The sequence below is a fragment of the Mytilus californianus genome, unplaced genomic scaffold, assembly GCF_021869535.1.
Source record: "Mytilus californianus isolate M0D057914Y unplaced genomic scaffold, xbMytCali1.0.p SCAF_12, whole genome shotgun sequence".
NCBI lineage: Eukaryota > Metazoa > Mollusca > Bivalvia > Mytilida > Mytilidae > Mytilus > Mytilus californianus.
Window position 1 is genome coordinate 2,134,695 of NW_026262604.1, and position 22,286 is coordinate 2,156,980.

The 22,286-nt window shown below is 32.7% G+C and overlaps 1 protein-coding gene across 2 annotated transcripts; it reads left to right on the forward strand.

Annotated features, from left to right (window-relative positions):
* Nucleotides 1-40: 40 nt before the first annotated feature.
* LOC127721199 (tetratricopeptide repeat protein 23-like) lies at nt 41-17,184 on the forward strand. 2 transcript variants are annotated; one of them, XM_052227881.1, is made up of 11 exons: nt 41-113; nt 2,157-2,305; nt 3,137-3,305; nt 7,614-7,737; nt 8,954-9,236; nt 9,798-9,922; nt 10,415-10,499; nt 11,769-11,982; nt 14,163-14,312; nt 15,256-15,338; nt 16,426-17,184. In XM_052227881.1, the coding sequence occupies exons 1-11, from the start codon at nt 45-47 to the stop codon at nt 16,547-16,549; spliced, it is 1,575 nt and encodes a 524-aa protein (XP_052083841.1). In that variant the 5' UTR covers nt 41-44; the 3' UTR covers nt 16,550-17,184. The 2 variants fall into 2 exon arrangements, with proteins under 2 accessions (XP_052083841.1, XP_052083842.1); XM_052227882.1 differs by having other exon boundaries at nt 42-153.
* The last annotated feature ends 5,102 nt before the right edge of the window (nt 17,185-22,286 follow it).

Consider the following 22,286-nt stretch of genomic DNA (forward strand, 5'->3'; position numbering starts at 1 on the left):
AAATAGTTATAAGTTTTGAATTTTGGTTTGAAGACTTTTTACAAATGGCGACCGTAAGACAAATCAACAAACCTATAGACATTAACCTTTTTTTCTGTCCAACACATTACATTGTACGTTTATCGTATATATTCATAAATATTCATATACAAGGTAAACTTTGATCAAGCCTATCTACAGAAATACATGCAGCATGCCTTTTAATACACATTCTAAATATGATTGGGTACTGTAACGGTTTGGGATCTCCTGTACGAATAATGTAGACACCTCGGCACCGTCGGTGACCAGCGAAAGACAAATTGTTATCAAGATAAATCTGCACCACATATAGCTTTATATATACGTGCAGTCCGGTGTATCCGCGCACCTAAGACTTTTGACTTCACTTTATTAAACTGATTAACATGATATAACAAATAATCGGATAATTTTGTGTAAACAAATTCATAACATACTTTTATTTCATAAAATCTTCCGAATGTAAGGTTTCACCCTAAAGATTTTGTGCAATTGGTGTTCAAAATTAGGGAAACCCCTGTTTTGAGAGTTCTACAAATGTCTGGTGATTTTGCGCATGCCTTCTATTTTGCATATTTTGAATAAAGGAAAGATTTTATGCTACGAAATATTGTTGAATTTGAACCAAATAAACTGCCAAGGATAAGCGGGGCAAAATTTGTTTCAATCTGATAAAATTTGACATCAATGAAACAAATTTTATCAGATGATGTATTTTTTTTAATGGAAATTGGCTAAATATGGTTAATCATTGAATTGCAGTTTTAAATTTAATAACATTGCTGATATGACGAAATCAGATAATGCGCGATATCACCAGCCGCGCGGACACCAGGGACTCCACTGTATTCCACTGTTAAGGTTTCAGATCTTACTATATAATGGTCAGATCATATGTTTTCGTACATATTAATTCATACTATGCAGGTCTTTTCAATTAAAATTGGGACATAGCACAAAAACCCATAAGATAAGAAAGCATCTGCATTCCTAATAGCACAAAAACCCATAATATAAGAAAGCATCTTATCGTTTATTTGTCCATTCTGGATTGCATTTAGACAACTTTCAAGTTTCTGTTTGGGTCAAATGTCACAAAAATAAAGGTCATCAGCAATGAGCTGAGGGTGGACAAAGTTTGGAAAGTGAACATCAAATAAAGGTCATCAGCAATGAGCTGAGGGTGGAAAAAGTTTGGAAAGTGAACATTTTAAAATTTTGATTGAAGCAATTTTTTAATGACAAATTAAAGTTAATGAACATTGTTAAAAATGCTTTGTATGATGTGTTTATGGTTGTTTAAACACAGCCATATGAAAAGTTTTATGCACAATTTATATATTGTTTGAGCAAGGCCCCATATAGCTTCAACTGGTTTGAAAAAGTTGTGTAATTTTAGAACTTATCATGCTGGCATAAATAGAGATAAGACAGGGGTTCAAATTAGCAGTTGTCTGAGGTCAGTGACCTTCCATTTACGGGTTCAAACCTCCCATCGATAGTTAGGTACACCCGATGGACTTTCGTATTTATGCAGATAAGTTATAAAAGTATTTTGAACAAAAATATATGAAATCAAGAATAAAAATAATCTTGAAATATGCAACTTCATGAAAGGAAACTTGTGTATTGTTTAGTGCAATTAGGAGATAACTGTATTGTATTTTAAGCTGCAACGGCATCAATTGTCGATTTGATGGTCGCAAATTAAGTTTACTGGAGACGCGTTATTGGAGCCAGTAAACAGGTATTTGCGACCATCAAATCACCAATTGATGCCGTCCGAGCTTAAAATACAATATTGTTATCTCCATTCTAATTAAACTTAACAGAAAACAACGTCAGAACATACATTTAAAATCTGTCTTGCGCTTGTGTGTAATTTTCATAGCATCAATTATGAATTGATGCCATGAAAATTTTTGACGTTATCCAATCAAAATGAACTTTACAGACCATGTTGCATTAGAATTCTGAATTTGGGCCCTGAAACATTTGGTCACTGTTTTTCACAAATGATGTAAATGCAGACATTCTTATTGAACACATTAAATAGGATATTCTTAATAGCAGTTTTCACCAAAATCATTTATGTATGGTTAATATATATGTAAATATCAATTTGATAATTGTAGAAAGTTAACAACATGCATGAAGAAGATTCTGATGATGATATGAATGTAGGGGCTCCCATGATGGTGGAGGTCAAAGGTCACAATAGAACACCACGACAACATTCACAAAGATCACTGAACAGAGATTCTGAAGAAGATGAAGAGGACAGGTGAGTACATGTATCTAAGAACAGTAATCTTTTTTTTTCAAATAACTAAATAGTTCCGGTCCTTGCAAAAGTTGGTGGTCAAAACCTTTGGACCACCATTTATCAGGAACTCTGCATGTAGAAACAGTAATTTAAAAAAAAATGTGCAGCACTACAGATTTCATGAATTAAACCTTTCATAAAATATTTTTGAGGCTTTGCTCAAAGTTAGAAATTAGATTTGTAAGCCTGAAATTAGAAAGGGCATAAAATGAGAAAACTTTTATGGAAAATCTCAAAAGGTTGTGCCAAAAATTTTTTCTATAGAAATCCATTCACCTTTGCTCTCTCTGACATTGATGAAGCTATAACATAAGTTTTCTTTGAATGCAAACGGTTCTCAATAAGGTTATTAAAGGGATGTCTAAAGACCTATCAATTTTTGCCCATGGCGAGTACATGAATAACAATAAATAAGATAACAATGAAACATACCTGTAGTTATTCCTATAATTTATTGAGGTTTACATTACAAAAGAGCAAAGCCATAACTTCAAATTAAGATTGATTTAAAAACTCTTGCGATAAAATGATGACATTTAGCATGTTTAGACTCACAAGTTTAGAAAATAATGAGTCACAACATATGAATCTATACTCAGTACTCTGAGTACAAAATTTGTGTTTTTATCACCAAATGCAGTATTTTGATTGGTTGAATTCTGAGTATAACTATGAGTACAAGTACATTATAACAAACCCTTTACTCAGGGACTCATACTTGTGAGAACCCTGATGCTTTTATAATGCTTCTCAGATTTTGATATTTTTACTGTACAAATTATTCTACAGGTATGAAGATGATTATGAGGATGACATGACCACAGCTAGATCTGGGAGGACAACAAGTAGAAAGAAAAAGCCTGGGAAGAATGGTCGTCATGGTATTGACATGACACCACCTGAAAAACTTCTAAAAATGGCAGTTAAAAGGATTGGAAAATTCAGAGAAAAGGAAAAAGTAATAACTTTTTTTGAGTTAGTTTCTGCAAAAAACAATGCTTCATTCCTGTCTATATAGAAATGAAAAGATGAGGTATGATTGCCAATGAGACAGCTCTCCACCAGAAATCAAATGATGAAGAAGCTAACAACTATAAGTCACTGTACATCCTTCAACAGTGAGCAAGTCCAGATAACAAGAAACCATAAACAGAATAAACATGATACAGGTCAATACGTTACCATACACAACAGCCCGTGTGGATTTTGCTTTTTCCACCGGCCCACCGTGGGCAGTCCACCCGTGCCCACTCTAGCTATAATCTCTTTTTTGTAAAAATATTGATTACAAATGCTTATCTGCTTTTTTCAAGTGATTGTACTTGCAAGTCTTTAGATGAAACAAAAGAAATTGAATGCCCACTCCTACAGGTGGGCAGAGTGGACAAGGTACAAATTTTGCCCACCCGGTGCCCACTCCCATGGTGGGCCGGTGGACAAAGCAAAATCCACCCGAGCTGTAGCTCCCATGGTGGGCCGGTGGACAAAGCAAAATCCACCCGAGCTGTAGTGTAAATGAGGGACGTTAAGTATGTTTTTGATATTCTCTTTTCATTTTTCTAGGTGATCATTGCATTTATGGACTGCTGCATCTAAATAAGATTTAATACATATCTCATAATAGATATAAGAAGATGTGGTATGAGTGCCAATGAGACAACTCTCCATCCATTTCAAAATTTATAAAAGTAAACCATTATAGGTCAAAGTACGGTCTTCAACATGGAGCCTTTGCTCACACCGAACAGCAAGCTATAAAGGGCCCCAAAAATTACTAGTGTAAAACCATTCAAACGGGAAAACCAAATGTCTAATCTATATAAGAAACAAGAAACGAGAAACACTTATGAACCACATCAACAAACAACAACTACCCGGTACTGAACATCAGATTCCTGACTTAGGACAGGTGCAAACAAATGCAGGGGGTTTAAATGGTACCAAACCTTCACCCTTTTTCTGAAACAATAGTGTAACATCACAACATAGAAAGACACACTATAAAATATCAACTGAAATAGCTTGACTCAATCAAAGGACATATTAACACCAGTGAACATACACTCAAAAAACATGTTTAACCCCGCCACATTTTTGCGCCTGTCCCAAGTCAGGAGCCTCTGGCCTTTGTTAGTCTTGTATCATTTTTAATTTTAGTTTCCTGTGTATGATTTGGAGTTTAGTATGACGTCCATTATCACTGAACTATTATACTTATTTGTTTAGGGGTCAGCTGAAGGACGCCTCCGGGTGCGGGAGTTTCTCGCTGCATTGAAGACCCATTGGTGGCCTTCGGCTGTTGTCTGCTCTATGGTCGGGTTGTTGTCTCTTTGACACATTCCACATTTCCATTCTCAATTTTACTGAACAAATAAATTTGACCTATGATACAATGTAAATACAAAATAAATAAACTAAGGGAAGAATAATAAAAGTAACATATTATACCGCTATGAAATGATAAACAATTTAAGAAAAACAATATGCTCGAACAAAAATATTAGCCATTTGCAATACCTTTAAACACAGGTAAATGAAAATAATTTTGTTGTTAGGTATACATGTACAGTTCAAATAGAGAAAGGAAATATTTTTACAAAATAAATAATTTTGATGTTCATAGTACGAAGTGAAAATTTATAGTAATACCAAACACTTATCAAAGCTGGTATATACATGTAGACCAGATATAACCCTGAATAACATTAAATAACAAAATAGCATTACAATTAGTATCAACAGGTCAAATAAACAAGAAAGTACGATTTGAGAGTACTCGCAGTTACTGACAGCTAGTTAAATGCCAAAAACAATTAATAATAAAAAATCATGCATCAGAGACTAAAATCAACTAAAACACATCCCAGGTATTAAGTTTTTTAACGTCATGGACAGTCAAAGAAGACATGACTTGTGCAATGCCAAAAATAAATGTATCGACAGGCAGTAGGATAGTTAGGAGTTTAACCTCTTTATAGATGAAAATGAACGTGGGTGTGTCTTTATACATCCCGTTTGAAAAGAATACAAATTTAATTTTGTTTTAATTTGCTGATGACAAAATCGATATTAGTGCCAATGTAAACTATATTCAAAGATCTAATTACAACATTGATAAGATAACCTTTACTAATAAGTTTGTTTAAAGGTTGATGAGTTTACACGGATCACATAGTGATTTCCGCGCTTCAAGTACAATATTACCGTAAAATTTAGGATGTGAAATACCGTTTTTAATCAGTTTTCTACAAGTACAGTCAAATTTACTAATCAAATCTTTGTATCTATGAAAGAATTTAGTAAAAGTTTTATGTAATTTATGGTAACGAAATCCCTGACTTAATAATTTACCAGTGATGCATTGATTACGTTCGTTAAAATCTATGACATCACTACACACACGGGCATAACGAACGAGTTGGGATATATAAACACCGTATGATGGAGCCAAAGCCTAAAAAGGAAAATTACCAATAGGGAATGAAAAGTCGTCTCTTTTGTCGTAAATTTTCGTATGAAGTTTTCCTTTAGAGATTGAAATGTCCAAATCTAGAAAAGGACAACTACTGCTGTTTATGTTAGATTTAGTTAAAGTAAGTTCTATTGGGTAAATTTCGGTAGTTTATTTAGAGAACTCTGGATTATTTAAAGAAAAAATATCATCTAGATAACGGAAGGTATTGTTGAATGTATCAACTAAATGTAACAATGACGTGTCTTTACTGAGTTTGGTCATAAACTGAGATTCATAGCAATACAGGAATAAATCTGCTATTAAAGGGGCGCAGTTAGTGCCCATAGGAATACCTACTACTTGTTGATACAATTTATTGCCGAAACATACATATATGTTGTCCAGGAGAAAATTTAAAGCTTCAATCATATCTTCACATTTCCAGTAAGTGTATCTTGAATACTTTCCTTTTTCGTTACAGAAAAAGGCTTTAAACAAGTTACAGCAAATAAATTTGTAATGCGATTTTTCAAAAGACCATTTAATTAAATATGAAAACTTTTTCTTGATAAGATTGTGTGGAAGTGTAGATTAGAGAGTAGAAAAATCATAACTGTCAACAGAATTAAAAGGACCATCAAAAGCATGTATTTTATCTATAACCTCTAAAGAATTTTTAACACTCCAAAAATAATTAATACCATTATTTTCATAAGCTTATAAAAACATTTAAAGGTAGATTGGGAATCATTTTTTATGCCCACCACTTTATTTCATGTAGTTTATGGAAGAACAAAGGGAAATAAACCAATCTGAATATATATAATATTTACCTGTGCTTGAATTTTAGGAATTTTTATGGCAAATTGTGTTGGTTTGAAAATATCACATGAATTACCAACAGACAGGCATGACACTTAAGTAAAATATTCTAAATATTGAGTTAATGAATTAGTTTTGCATTTTTCCAAGCATGCATAGGCCTCCTATAAAAGGTGAATATCCAAAATTGTCAACTAGAGAAGGTTATTTCACTGAGGGTGCAGCCCAAAGTGAAATAATTTTTTAGGGTTGACAATTTTGGATATTCATCGCCTTTAAGGGGCCACAATTGTTTTATTATACCGAACTAACAGTGGAAGGGCCTTTTGAACCATTGAAAAAGCACTTACGGTACTGTATAGTAACAAACAACAAGTTTATGTTTGAAATAATAAATTGTGTCTTCGAATTTCTCGTATGTACAACAAAGATTGAATCTTTTCGTAAAATATTGATCCTAAAAGGACCATTTATAACAGATGTGACCGTTACTAGCCATAGATGCATGTCTAAAGCCTTGTTCCCTCGTCACTTGATGGGCTTCCTGTAATGTGAACGTAACCATCTTGTTTACTTGCGTCTCATGGGAGATAACTCGTGTACAAATCAATAAACTCAAACGATTACTGGTGTAAATTTTAAGGGTTATTCGTCCTTCCTTGCAATGAAATGAAAATTTAGTGAGTTATTCCATGTCACGTGATAATGTGTTAGCCAATGAAATGGTTTATAATATATGTTAGGTATAATAATCTTAGTTATATCACTTGTGCAAAATGTACCTGTTTTTCTTTGGATTGTTGATATCAATTGGATATAAAATCTTTTTAAAGTTAACAGAATTTTAGAGAAAATTTTGTTCAGATAACAGTAAGTTAAATATATATTATACCAGCTTACTTATAATGTAATGTAAAACTTTTGCTCAAAATATGGTTATAATTTTCATCAAACCCTTCTCTTCATAAATATTTTTATTTTACATTTTAGCACGATGAAGCTATCAGAGAACTGGTGCGATGCATAGCACTTACCAGGATTGTACATGGTGCCAATCACTGGAAGTTAGCAGAAAGCCATGCTGATCTGGCCGAAGCATATCTAGATCTTAAAGGTCTGATAATTCTGGGGTTTACATTTTTTTGCTGTTGCTTTTAATGGAAGTTAGCTGAGTTATATTTGTTTTTTTAATATTTTTGTCTGTTAAAAAATATTCCCACTCTAATTGAAGGGTTTTGTGATATTACCACAGAAATTGTTAATAATCATATTGTTCTGAATTTGTAATTGGGAGTCCAGAATATTTCAAAATATTTACATATTTTACAATTAATTATCTCCCTTTGATTGCTGACTTTTATCCTTTCTAAAAAAAGATTATTGATAGGTAATTGGTAAGCAACAACCAAACAATGAATGCCATGAAAGAGATAATTTCAAACTGCTTTTCAGTAATTTTATTAAAAAAGTAAAAAGCAAAAAAGATTTGAATCTGATGATTACAAACAAAGATCCCATTATTTTAGTTTTACCCTGTTATATATATTTCTTGAAGTGAGGGTGATACTTGTTATTTGTCAGTCTATACATTTGGTGTTTACCACTCATATATAGATAAATCTATTTATTTTTCTGCTATAAATGTTATTTTGGGAAAATTAACAAATTCTTACTGTCTTGGTTAAATGTAATGTGTCCCTGTATTTTTGAAGTATATAATATCTGATGATTAAATTTCCAAGATTAACTCTTCCTGTTTCTGTTCACTACGGTCCGGGTCAGATCTAAGCTCCTGCCATTTTGGATCACATGCTAACATGTGTCAAACACTAACTAGCATTTCCTCAAAGTGTTGTTTTTCATATTTTTCTGTGAGAACTTGTTCTAATATATTGATGAACCAAGATCCTGTTTCTCGATGTCTAAATGATAAATGACCTGCAATTAGTGTATTATAATTTTAATGTCGACAGGAAACTGTAATAAATTGTGTATACTTTTTCAATCGGCTAACTTCAGGTGACTCCACTTCCTTCCAGATAGAGGTACGGAATTGGCTGTGTTGTGACAAATTTATACTTTTTGAAACCTAGAAGAAGAAGAGTCAGTATTGAAAGTATAGGCAGTGATATGGTAGATAATGGTGGAGGTGGGGAGACTTTAGAGACTGCAGAGTATCACAATGGATATTAAGCGAAAGAGGAAAACATTGTCACAATGTATTGCCAACTATATAGCATTTAAAAGTACATTAAATATAGGGTAAAATTTATTATGAATAGCCTTGAAATACATGTATATAAATGTAAAAAATGTTCCTTCAATTTTAGGATTAGCCCCACAAGCAGACTACCATGCAGAATCAGCCAAAACCATAATGTTAAACACTGTTGCTACCTACACAACGGAACAAGAGAAAGCAGATGTCATCTTCATATTGTTTAAAATCCACCATACTCAAGGGAGAGCACTCACCGAAATGAAACAGTACACTGATGCAGAGAAGGCCCTGTCGAAGGCTGATAGGACCTGTCATGATTTCAGTCGGTTAACATGTGTCAGTGATGATGAATGCGAGGAGATGGAGATCAAATACTGTCATGCTACTGCTAGGTTTGTAATGCATTAAAATAAGAAAAATTAAGTCTGCAGTTTTTTTATTACTGACTGTTGACAGCCATATTACATGTCTAGACACTTTCCTAAATTGCAAATACTTGTGGTTCTTTAAGAATCAGTTATTACTAATTACCTTGCAGTGCACATTTATTTGCATTCTTTCATCACAGTTTTCCCCTCGCACTTGAGCTGTGCATTGGCCAAAGTTCAAACGAAAGTTCTCGTAGTTAAGGTCTCTGCATACGGAAAAACATAAGCTAATTATTGTAGGGGAAGACAATATTTCAATAGCAGTACATTCATGAAGATTTTGATGATATTAAGGATTTTCTTTTACAAGAAAGTTCGCATGCACTTGCTTTTTAGTAAAACGTAGTCATTCAAGTATATAAAACATATTCAACTGTCTTTTTTAGATTTGAAGTTTCATATGACTTTAAGTCTTTTACAAAATAATCAAGATTTTTATCTGCATCTTTTTATATTTATTTATGTACATGTACTAACATTTATATGTAGCTATATAGTAATTGTTTACATAATGTTATCCAACAGATTATACTGGAAACAGAAAAAGCATGCCAGATCAGCAGCCCAGTATGATAAGCTGTTAGACCTAATGAAGAGACAGTATGGACCAGATTCTATGGACCTTGTTCCAATTTATCAGGAATATGGGAAAATATCCTTTTTATTTATGTTTTGAATAAGTTTAAAGCCCACTATTTTAATGCTTTTTTTTATATGACTGAATACATATAAACAGTCAATTAACAAAGAAATTAACAAAAACAAAAACAAAACATAGAAGAAAGAAAAACAATATGGAAAGAAAATGCAGAGGGAATATAGAAACACATAAAATAATAAAAACAAGAGCATATACATATTAAAAGGCTAAAACTAAATTTAGTTGAAGATTTTTGTTTAGCACCGATACATATATATAAATGTTCCCAATGACTCATGAAACTCTCATTTCTCTGTCAGTTTAGTATTATAAACAAAAATATTGTATGGTATAATCAAATGAATAAGTTGTAGAAATTTGAGATATTAATAAAAATTACAGGAGAAATCTGATATATGACATTGCATTAATAGTACAGGAACTAAATCAATTACGCCAAAAATGAATCAGACTGTTGCAGATAAATTTCCTTAACGAATATAAGTAGAATTGAGTAAAGGAAAATATGCAAATTACGACAAGGCCACAGACCTCTACCTACAGTCTCATACTATAGCTGGTGCTAAGTAAGTTTAGAGTTCAACCTGGCCTGGCGGTTACATAATGTCATGTAAGAGGTGACAAATTTCTAGAAAAAATTGACAAAAATGAAATCTATTCCTATTTCAGGCTAATATAGATATACAGTTTTCTTGTTATTCTTAAACAAATAATACATTTAGTGATTCATTCACATTACATTACTCAAACAATTGACGTCTTGTGCAAGTTTGTTGTTCATAAAGAACAAGATAAATGAAAGATTTCTGCCACAAAAACCTCAATACAGTATAAAATTACAGATATTTAGGATATAACATTATATTGAAAAGTTATTAAAGGTTTCTAAATAAAAAAAGAAAAATTTACAGATCAGCAAATTGAATATAAATATAAAGATAAAATAAACTTTTGTTTTCCCATCCATTTCATGAATCGGTGAACAAGGTTTAGTTTTGGTGGTCAAGTCCATATCTAGGATACTATAAGCAATAGGTATCCTATATTTGGTGTATGGAAGGATTGAAAGGTGTACATGTCCAACTGGCAGGTATCATCTGACCTTGACCTCATTTTCATGGTTCAGTGGTTATAGTTAAGTTTTTGTGTTTTGGTCTGTTTTTCTTATACTGTATGCAATAGGTCTACTATATTTGGTGTATGGAATGATTGTAAGGTGTACATGTCCAACTGGCAGGTGTCATCTAACCTTGACCTCATTTTCATGGTTCAGTGGTCAAAGTTAAGTTTTTGAGTTTTGGTTCTTTTTTTCTAATACTATATGCAATATGTCAACTATATTTGGTGTATGGAAATATTTTATGATGTACATGTCAGTCTCGCAGGTTTTATTTGACCTTGACCTCATTTTCACGGTTCATTGCTCAGTGTTACATTTTTGTGTTTTGGTCTGTTTTTCTTAAACTTTAAGTAATAGGTCAACTATATTTGTTGTATGGAAGGATTGTAAGCTGTACATGTCTGTCTGGCATGGTTCATCTGACCTTGAACTAATTTTCATGGTTCATTGGTCAATGTTTAGTTTTCTTGGTTAAGTCTGTTTCTTAAAAACTATAAGCAATAGGTCAACTATATTTAGTGTATTGAATGATTGTAAGGTGTACATGTATTTCTCGTATGGTTTATATGACCTTGATCTCATTTTCTTGGATCATGTTAAGTTTATGTGATAGTTGTAGTAAAGCTTTATATTTAGGACTATCAACATAATATCAATGGTTAGTAAAGAAGGCAAGACATTTCAGCGTGTGCACTTTTGTTTTACAATATTGTAGTTATCGTGAAGGCAGTACAAAGATGGTCGACACAGGATTAGCACTAGCCCAGGCTTACATCAGTACTGGCAAAGAGGAAGCTGAGGACTTGGCTGAGAAGTATCTGAATGAATGTCTAGTAACGTGCCAGACAGGGTATGGTCCCCAGCATAAAAAGACAATAGCAATACAGGATGAACTTGCTAGGTTACTTATCAGAACAGATCGGCAAGAGGTAGTGTGTTATGTTAATTTATGGATTTTGATGTGCATTAATTCTTTAATTAGGCATTTGTTCTTTAAATTTCTATGCACAAAATTCATATACCTACATGTGCTGACCAAGGGTCCGGAAACAGTCATATTTGCCAGTCATGTCCTAAGATGAAAGTATTTGTCCTAAACGAGTAATTGGGATTTAGGACAAATTTTATTTTTTTACAGAAGTAATTTCGGTCATTTCATTGACTCAATGTTTGAAATCGGATTTCTTAGTCGCCATTTTGCACTTGTGATCACTTGTTTTTGTTTATAATCCCTTTCCTGTAATAAAACTGCCACTACAGTATTTTGATAATCCTGAGGGCCCTCCTAATATCTATATCAATGCCTCCGGGAAACATTGGCTAATGATCGCTAATCACTTTTTACCTGTGGTTTTAATTCACACCTGACAGTGATCACAAGCTCAGAATAATATATTTAAAACATTAAAGTTCCCTGACAAGTGTATTCATTATTTATTTACTTTTCATCAAAGACAGTCATCAATTCTGATTTATAAATTAAATCTAAATTTACGTAGAAAAAAGTATTTTTTCATGAGTAACACATGTGCTTTATTTACTATGTAATACGCATGCTTGAAATTGTCTTCAGCAAATTTAATATTTAATCGTAAAATGCAAATTGATTTCATGCTAAATTAAACGAGTTCAACTATTATCTGTTATATTCAAACACTTTTAAAGGTAATAAAATAAAAAAGCCATAAAAAGCCAGTGATTTCCAGTCAATTTGATAAACAAAACAAATCCCGGAAATGAATCCGGAATTATTCGTACATTAAAATATCGCAAACTTCCGGTTTTAACTTTTGTCAAATCGAAAGAAACATAAGCAATGTCTGAGAAATTAACTATTTTGAGTCATTAAAATCATTTTAATTTTAGACTGTTGCCTTCCCTAAACTGTCCTTCATGGTAATGGTAAGACATTTACTTAGTAAATGCGATGAAACCGCAATACAAGTTCGCCATGTTCGTTGATGCTATATGAATATAGTCAAGTTGATATCGACAATTTGAAAAGGGGCACCAACTTTTCAAACATCTCAAAATGACCGAAATTGTCTGGAAAAATTTCCGGATCCTTGGTGCTGACCAAATAAAAGCAAAATGTTTTATTCAGTATTTGTTGACATAAAGTTAAATACAATAGTTAAAATTACATTTCTGTATGATTAATCCAAATCAAATTTGACCAAGCTTGTAAGAATTGAAAGACATTACATTGTAGTGACATGTTCTTTGTAGTGTTTAGTTCAATGTTGTTTGGCTTAATTTGATTTGGTAATTCTGTTTTTTTTTACATGGTTTTCAATTCCTGCCTTTGTACCTTTCCTTTTTCCTTTTTTAAAAGGTATAGATTTGTTTTGTCCAATACCTTTCACTTGATTTTTGTAGTTTGTTGTGTTGTTTTGCTATTAAAGCAATGGCCATATAAAGCAAGGGTTGAGGGTTATCTCAAACAAGTTCCGTAATGCCTTATGGCTAGTATCTCAACTAAACACAAGTGTATGTACCACACATTAAGCTATAAATTGCCACAATTGTTGTACTTTTTGAACTTTAAACATTTTTATAAAAAAATCTTAAGAGTGACTTTCAAGATGATGAACAGCAATAAAAGCACTTTCTTTGGTTTTTATGCCCCCGCCGTACATCCCAAAGTTGGTTTTCGTTCTCTGACTTTAGTTTGCCTCAACTAAATGTTATGAAACTTATACACAATGCTTATTACCACAAAATACAGATCAAGTTTGAATTTTTGAGATGTCACTTTTACCATTCTATAGTTATGCCTGTTTACAAATGGAAAAATTGCCGAATGTTTTGTTTCTGTTCCCTTACTTAAGTTATGAGACTTATATGCAATACTTATTACCACAAAACTCAGATCAAGTACAAATTTGGGTAGCATCACTTTTACTGTTCATCAGTCATGTCCGTTTATAACTTTATATGATATGCAAGTGGGGGCATCATCTGTGTCCCATGGACACATTCTCCATTTATCTTAATTCTTGTTGGATATTATTTCAGGTTTCCTTGTACATGTTTGTTTCAAATTTTGTTTCTTATCAAACAGTATCATATATTTATGGTTTAAGGTCATAATTTCTTTATTTTACAGGACGGTTTAGACATATTAAAATCCACTTTACCAGATAAATGTGAGATTTATGGCGACTACTCAGAGCAGGTCTCAGATACGCACAAGCTTACAGCATCGGTCCATCTATCACAGGGAAATTTGGAGAAATCACTCAGAGGTTATAAAAAGGTACTGCTACTGTTTTGTTGACATTAAGAGTGTATTTCATATAAAATAAGGAAGGGTTGTGTGATTGCCAACAGGGCAACTACCCATCAAAGTGCAAGTATGGCATTTTAAAATATCAAAGTTAATGCTGTTTAGTCCGCTGTAAAAGTCTTGAAATGAAAAAATGTGAAAGAATTCAATGAATAAAACCAACTACCAGGTTAATGACAAATAATGTACAACATTAAAGGAATTTTCATTGAATGTAGTAATGTACTGTAAAGTTGAACAAATATAATACATTCCTCCATACAATCATCACTTCTGCTGTTGTTTTATTCACTAAAATGTTGTTTAATATTTTAAATTCCATCAAAAAATGTGCATTGTTCATGATATAGGTTTTGTCTTTTGTATATTTCACTAGAAAAAAAAACATAAAATGAACATGAAAAAAGCATGATATCAAGGTGTTTTGCTTAACAAGGGTATGTCCAATACTCTGCATTAGGACTATTCCATTAACTACTATCTGGGAGGGTAAGAAGGGTAGTTTCATTTTTAAACATGGTTCATTGTTCAACAAATTGAGGTATGCAAAATTACACAAAGAAAAAATGGAATAGCCCACATGTACCCTATAGACTGAAAGAGCTGGAAGTCAAAAAGTATTAAATGTTTAAGCAGCAGACCAAAAGGACTGGAATGTAACAGCCAAAGCAGTCTTAGTAAAGTTAAATATTGGTGCCTACAAAATCAAAAGAATGGAACATGCCTTTACATTTGTCATTTTGGGGTCATTTATAGCTTACTATATGCCATTTGACCTCTTGTGGAGAGTTTTGTCATTGACAGTCAAACCACATCTTCATACTTTGTATATTCTTCATGTAAGTTGATACAGATGATGTTCTTGCTGAGTTATTTTAAAATGAATTGACATTTATTTTGCTTCTGTTTTCAGTGTTTAAACATAGAACAAATAGTCCTTGGTAAAAATCATAGAAAAACAAAAGATACAGAAAGGACCATCGACATTTTAATGGCGTAAGTAAATTTAATATCATTGATTGATGTTTTCTTGACACAACACTAACAGGAACACCTAAATGGTAGATAGAGCATATAAAGGTGAAATAAAGAACTATTGATATTTAAATACATAAAGAAACCAAAATAATATACAAGAAAACCATACAGTTTACAGTTACAGAAATTATTGTTAGGTTTTTATTTAAGTGAAAAACTATTAACAGGTTTGTATTGTTAGAAAAAATAGTAATTTCAATTGCTTTTTTCCTTCAGAAAATTTTGCATTCATTTTAATTAGAATTCACATTTCAACCTGTATTCAGTGATTTTCAATAAAAATTGCACACATTAATTTCCAAAATTTATTATAATTGGCAAAATCTGTCAAGAAGGCAAAGTAAAAAATTCCCTTATTCTTATAATTTGTTTTTTTTCTTTTTCGGATGAGTGTTATTTGTTGTTTTTTTTTATGCCCCCTCTCTATTAAAGGAGGGGTATAATGTTTTACCTCTGTCTTTCAGTATTTCTGTCTGTCCAATAAAATCAGTCACATTTTTCTCAGGAGCTACAAATCTGAGCTTCCAGAAACTTTGTTATCAGTCTTCATAAGAAAAATACTAAACCATGTGATGTTTCAGATTCAAACTTCCTGTTTACTGTTTACCTATATAATGTAACATATGATGGCCATGTTTGAAATTTAAGTCTCAATTTTTAGGGAACTACAATTGAGATCTTCCTGAAATGTAGTATCAAGCTTCATATGAACATGCTTTACTGTGTGAAATTCATCACTCGTCAACTTCTTCTTAACCAAATTCTTAAAACAGGGGTATTATTAGTGAGATAAAGGTTTCCACAAAATAAAAGATTGCATTTAAAATTTTGATAGCATTATGTCTATGCAGCATTTCCTTAAATTGTTCAACAATCACAATAACACATATATGAATATTGTTCGTTTGTTCGTTCGTTCACACATAAATTTCTGAATTTACAGACTTTTACAAATATAAATTTTCATAAGTCATGGTTGATTGATTCACAGATGAAACAAATTAAGTTAAACACTTTCTTAACATTTTTGTTTTCTGTTTTGTAGGAGTCCTGGCTTATCTAATAAATTTGTACTGAGTAAAGAAGATGAACTGAAGAAAAGGCCAAAGTTCAACACCATGGTGACAACAAAACAAACTTTAGGGGGATTTAAATCCTCAGCATTTTAGATTTATAGGATTATTTCAAATATCAAAGTAGAAAATTCTAGATGGACTCATTTTCTTTTAGAATGTGAAATTGGCAAAAGTAGATTTAGTTTGATGGATGCAAAGTGAACAAACCTCATTGATCTGCATCTAAATGGCCATAAAATGAAACTTGTAGCTATAATACTTCTAGAAATACAATTAATGAAAAATATGGAAAAAAGATCTGTAAATGTATAAAATGTTTGTTATAAAGCAGCTAAAGATGCATTTTTATTTCACTCTAAGTTGTCATTTGTCTAAAAAAAACCTTCACATACATTTCATGGATAATTGATCAACATTAAGTTTGTATGTGTATGTCAATTTCTCAGATACTTTGAGTAACCAACCATTGTCCACTGTCAAGAGTAGTTGTAAGTTGTACATGTCTCTCTGACATTAGTAAATTTTCCTGCAGGTTAATGCTCAGAAGATAGATATATGGAAAAATAGATGTAGTAAAACTGTCAACACATATTCCTGTTGAAATGGATTCAGCCGGCAAGATATTTATCATTTTTACTTTTGTCTCATACAAGGATTAGAACTTTCCTTATTAAACATGTCTGTGATATTTTCTATATTTAGAATATAATAAATTTATGTGTAAAACATGTTTTGACTGATGGCATTATTGTTCATCCATTATTTGGTCTATTTACATATGGAATTGAAGTTCATTAGTAATAATAATGATCTTCCTGCCATAGCAGTATGTGTAAACTTGAATTTGACAGAATATTCATCTGTCATTCAAAAAGGGGGATACAATACTAAGCAATGATAGAAAAACCATAAAAAGAAAAGCAAAAAACTCTATGGTCGATTGATTGATTGTTTGATTGTTTATTGGTTACTATAAATTTAGAAATTATTGCGTGCATCTGTTTTGTTCACACATCGCTGTCAATATAATGGAATTTTATGCGACTGTCATACAAGTGAGATGTTTAGCTAGCTATAAAACCAAGTTTAATCCACCATTTTCTACATTAGAAAATGTCTGTACCAAGTCAGGAATGTGACAGTTGTTATCCATTCGTTTGATGTGTTTGAGCTTTTGATTTTGCCATTTGATTAGGGACTTTCCGTTTTGAATTTCCTCGGCATTTAGTATTTTTGTGATTTTACTTTTTTATGAATATACAGTAACTTAGCATCATGACCAAAAGACAACAATTCACATGATAATGTAAACCAATTTATTTTCGGGCATACTTTATTTCGGGTTAAGTTCTTTCTAGCTAATTTCACAGTGATTTATTTTTCGGGTTCTTCTCAATTTTAGCTCAGCTGGCCTGAAAGGCGACTTCTTATAGAATTATTGCCCTTAAATTATTTGTTTTTTGCCATTTTTTTCATATTTTCCGTTTATCTTTAAAATGTTTGTCGCCATTGGAGCAGGAACTATGATGATGGAAGTGTTTAATGACCTTGACTGGCTATACAGCCCTCACACGGTCGGCTTGGTGCCCGAAGGCGTTTGGTGAGCATTTTAAATGTTTTTGTTGTTGTCAAGTTGGAACAAGGCGGCCATTTTGGTTTTGCTGGATTCATTAGATTTTACTATTGTTGTTTGGTTGGTTTGCAATCTACTTCCTTCACAACGGCTGCTTTCGTGGGCCAGGTTGGTCAGCTGTGCAGCCCGCTTACCACGATGAAGTACTGGTCGATGAGTCTTGGATATAGTATTAAAGATGACAGGAAGCATTATCAGGACCAAATTCGTGTGACAGTGAACTGGCGGCCCATTATCTAACACCTAGGATACAGACCCTTGGACGTCAGTCTACATAACACTCCCCCATCCATAATGGGTTTTGTAGTGTATGCTGACGCGGGTATTTACATAGACAACAATGTAGAATGTACAGAGTTGGATTGGTTTCTGTCATCGAAAGTAGTAAGTCGTTGATCCATCTATCAGTAAACCAACATCGTAGATAGCGGGTAAAGGAGAGCTGACCCAGCACGTCCTTTCAGTTGTAATGACTGAGACGTGACTGTTCATCCCTAGGTGGGTTATTTTTCAATGGATCATGTTGCTATTGCTGTTGCTTTCGCTGTCAATTTTGTATTAAGTGAAATATTTTATTTTCCAAGGTCTGTGTTGTTTCTATAGATATCATTCTTGTCTTGGAAACAATCTTTTTTTTTAACATTTTCCACGTAATTTACTGATATAAAGACGAAGTGTTTGGTAGTTAACATGACACTTTTACTGTGACAGCAGCTTCCCTTAACAATATTTTAATGTTCCCCATTAGATATTTATGAATTATACAATAAAACGGATTACAGTGCACACACTCAATTCTTCTGTAAGAATATATATAGTATGAATTAATGCTGGATACAATCAGTTAGGAAAGCAATCATATACATCAACATTAAAAAAGAAATGAAACGGTTTAAAAGGAACATGCTAAATCGACTATAGTATACTTCGTTCCAGGGAGATTTAACCTCACAGTTATGTTTTAAATCAATCTGGAATTTTATAGTTTGTTAGACAACTGATAAGTAATTTCTATGAATAATGTATACTGAGCCAAAAAAGTTGAGCAACACTTTTTTTCAATTTTTTTGATCGTTTTTGCACAAAAAAAAAAATTAAACAGTATTGATATAATCTTTAAGTCTACTTTCTAATTTTAAACAGTCGGGTGATTGATTTCGCGCCATTTAAGCTTTGCACTTGTAATTGGTGTTTTACCTTCTTTACCTGTACTTTTAAAATGATATTTTAAATTTATTTTTTCACTGACGTTCAGAAACACACCATTGGTAAGAAAAACACATAAACGTTTTAAAAAATGCATGGGGCGTCGACCAGGCCTCCACGAAAATGACCGCCAGATAGCTATTGAAATGGTTGATGCCGGAATGAGTGTTGTCGATTTAATGTGCATAGGTCAACAGTTTAGAGACCAATAAACAGATATCGACAAATTGGAACTGCACAGGATAGGTCGAGATCTGGTAGACCCAAAAACCTAACGCCAAGGGAGGAGTGCTACCTTCGCTTTACGTCAACACGTGACAAATTTATTCCGGCCACAAGAGTAGTGCATAGACTAAGGGCAGCTTCTGGAGTGCTTGCCAATCCGTCATTGATGCACGTGGAGTATTGACGAGAAATTGATTTTGAATAACACTATACTCATTTCCACATTTTGACCCTATTGCGCGCCATACAAATACATTCCTAATGAATGTGAGTGATAAACATTTATGTTGCTTCTGACTTGACATAATTCCATTTTGTTTTTATTCAAATCATATGTTCTTAAAGTAAAATTTTATATTTTTGTTGCAAAACTTTTTTGGCTCAGTATATGATTTATTATTATTTTTCCGTAATTTAAAGCGGCAAACCATAGTAATAGTCCGCCTCCACCTGTTATCCTTTTACAGAATGGACAGCAAATTTACGAAGACGATACCTCATCGAACTGACCCGAACATCATTTGTTTTGATAGAAAATGAGTCATTATAATTTACAAATTGTCATTAATCTTATATGAAAACAAATGTTTTGAAATGCTGTAATTAGATGAGATGTAAAGGGTCTTTTAGATGAAGAAAATACTGAGACTATCGGTACAGCAAACACATTACGAAGAAGGCGTCCAGTTGTCTCATTGGGATGTAAAAATTTTGCAGCCACGTTCGAAATCAAATGTCTGAATAAGGTATTGTTGCGATTCCTACCATTAATGAACTATGGGACAGTTCTTATGGGGGACCAATATCTGTCCCCTACTAAACATATCATTATTATTTTTGTGGGGTAGTATACTTTCTTCCTGCCCTTCATCTATTGTAACATGTTGCAGTATTTTCTGTCATTACTTCTTGACGTCATTCGTTCTGGTAGTTGAAGAATTTCGCGTTTAGAGCTGTTGCCACCAATAGTTTAATGTTGTATTTTGTAATTTTCAGAGTGTTTAGCTTTAAAAACGTCTTAAAGATTAAAAAAAAAGGGATATGATGATCTTCTCATAAAAGTAGGACAAAGAAAAATGTGTACCTTAACTCTTTGAGTATTGAAAAAGGTATAAGAAAGAGCCCTATACAAATTAAATACTTAAAGCAAGCTGATTCCAAATATCGTCGGACAGTTGTCAAATTTACACTGCAGTACGTCTTTCATTCCTTTGCAAATCGGAAGCTGCGTGTACAACAGCTCTGGTGTCTACTTGCAAATATGGTCGGAACTAGGGAAAAAGTTTCCCTATATGAACATATATTTGACAGGGCGCTTGTGGTTCTTTTCCTTTTCGTTAGGGATTGACATGCTGAAAACTAAAAACGAAGGGGAAACCTTTGTAAAATGATCAAGTTTTATAACAAGTTTATACTGAATTAAAGGTCTGATGCCTATGTGAATACTTAAGATAAAAATTAAGTCTGCTCCACCTAGCTCTTGTCTTAATCTAGAACTTGACAATGAGGGTCGGTTGAGAATAACTTTACGAAAAAAGAAGTGATTTGAATTTCATTTTTGTGAACTATTGTAAGGCAATTGACAGTTGTTTTCACTCGTTCCGTTGGTTAATAATGTTTGATTTTTTTAATTGTTCCTAACTTCCCGTATTGGAAGCTACAATGGAGTTCAGTATCTTTATTACACTTTTGTCCGCATCTTTGTAGCAACATACATCCAGTAGCACATATCTGGGTTACTGTGGATTCCTTTATTTTCGTAGGTATCAATTTTCGTGAATTGATTAGAAAAAATACAATTTCGTTAACTTAGCAATAATCCCCAAATCCTTTCATTGATTGTAAAACCAGCGAATGCCACTTATTACCGAGGTTTTAATTACGACACGTTATGCAAATGGTGTTACTTGTAGACCAGGAATTGCTCAACCATCCTAAGCAAAAAAGTTATTTCTTTTGTTTTTTGTTGTTTATTTTTACTGTGCACGTACTGATTTAAGTCATGGATGGATACCCCATATCCTTTGTTTTTCTATTATATAAAAATTAAAAAAAATATGTGGTATGCATGATTACCAATGAGACATCCCTCCACCAGAGAGCAAATGAACTAGAAGTTAACAACTAGTTTGTGATAGATTCGTGCGAACCAATCTTCACGTTTCATTAGAGTTTTGTGAGCGATTGTCTACCTATTCGTTTTTTTTTTACTTCCAGGTCATGATGCCTGTTTGCATTGGAATTTGGAATTTTACTGTAGTGCCCTCTTTAATTTGGTACATTCTGCTTCTTTTTAAATATACATGGAATTAATTGCATGTATATATAAACAAGTCTAAATTGAAGACAACGTTCAAACCTATGATTGCGTTGGATAAAAACCGCAATTTTTATACGTGTGCATGCAAAACAAATTTCTTGGTAGAGGGGTCTAAATACAGCACAAACAACATTTTCCAAAAGACCAAAAAAGTGAAAAAGTATATTTTAACAAAACGCATTTGACTAGCAGGTCGAACAACTGATGTTCTTAAACCCTGCTGACTGCCATTGGCGATTGTCAAATAAACGGATCACAAGATGTAACAAAATGGATCTTTATTTTTAATTTATTACCAAACAGAAAACAATAAACTTGCGGAAAAGATGATATAACAATACTGCAGAACATTTACAAGCTTTCTTAGATCATTGTAATCATGCAGTTCCATCATTCAATTAAATTTACATCTGAATTTTCAAGCGAGAAAATTGCTTTTCTCGACA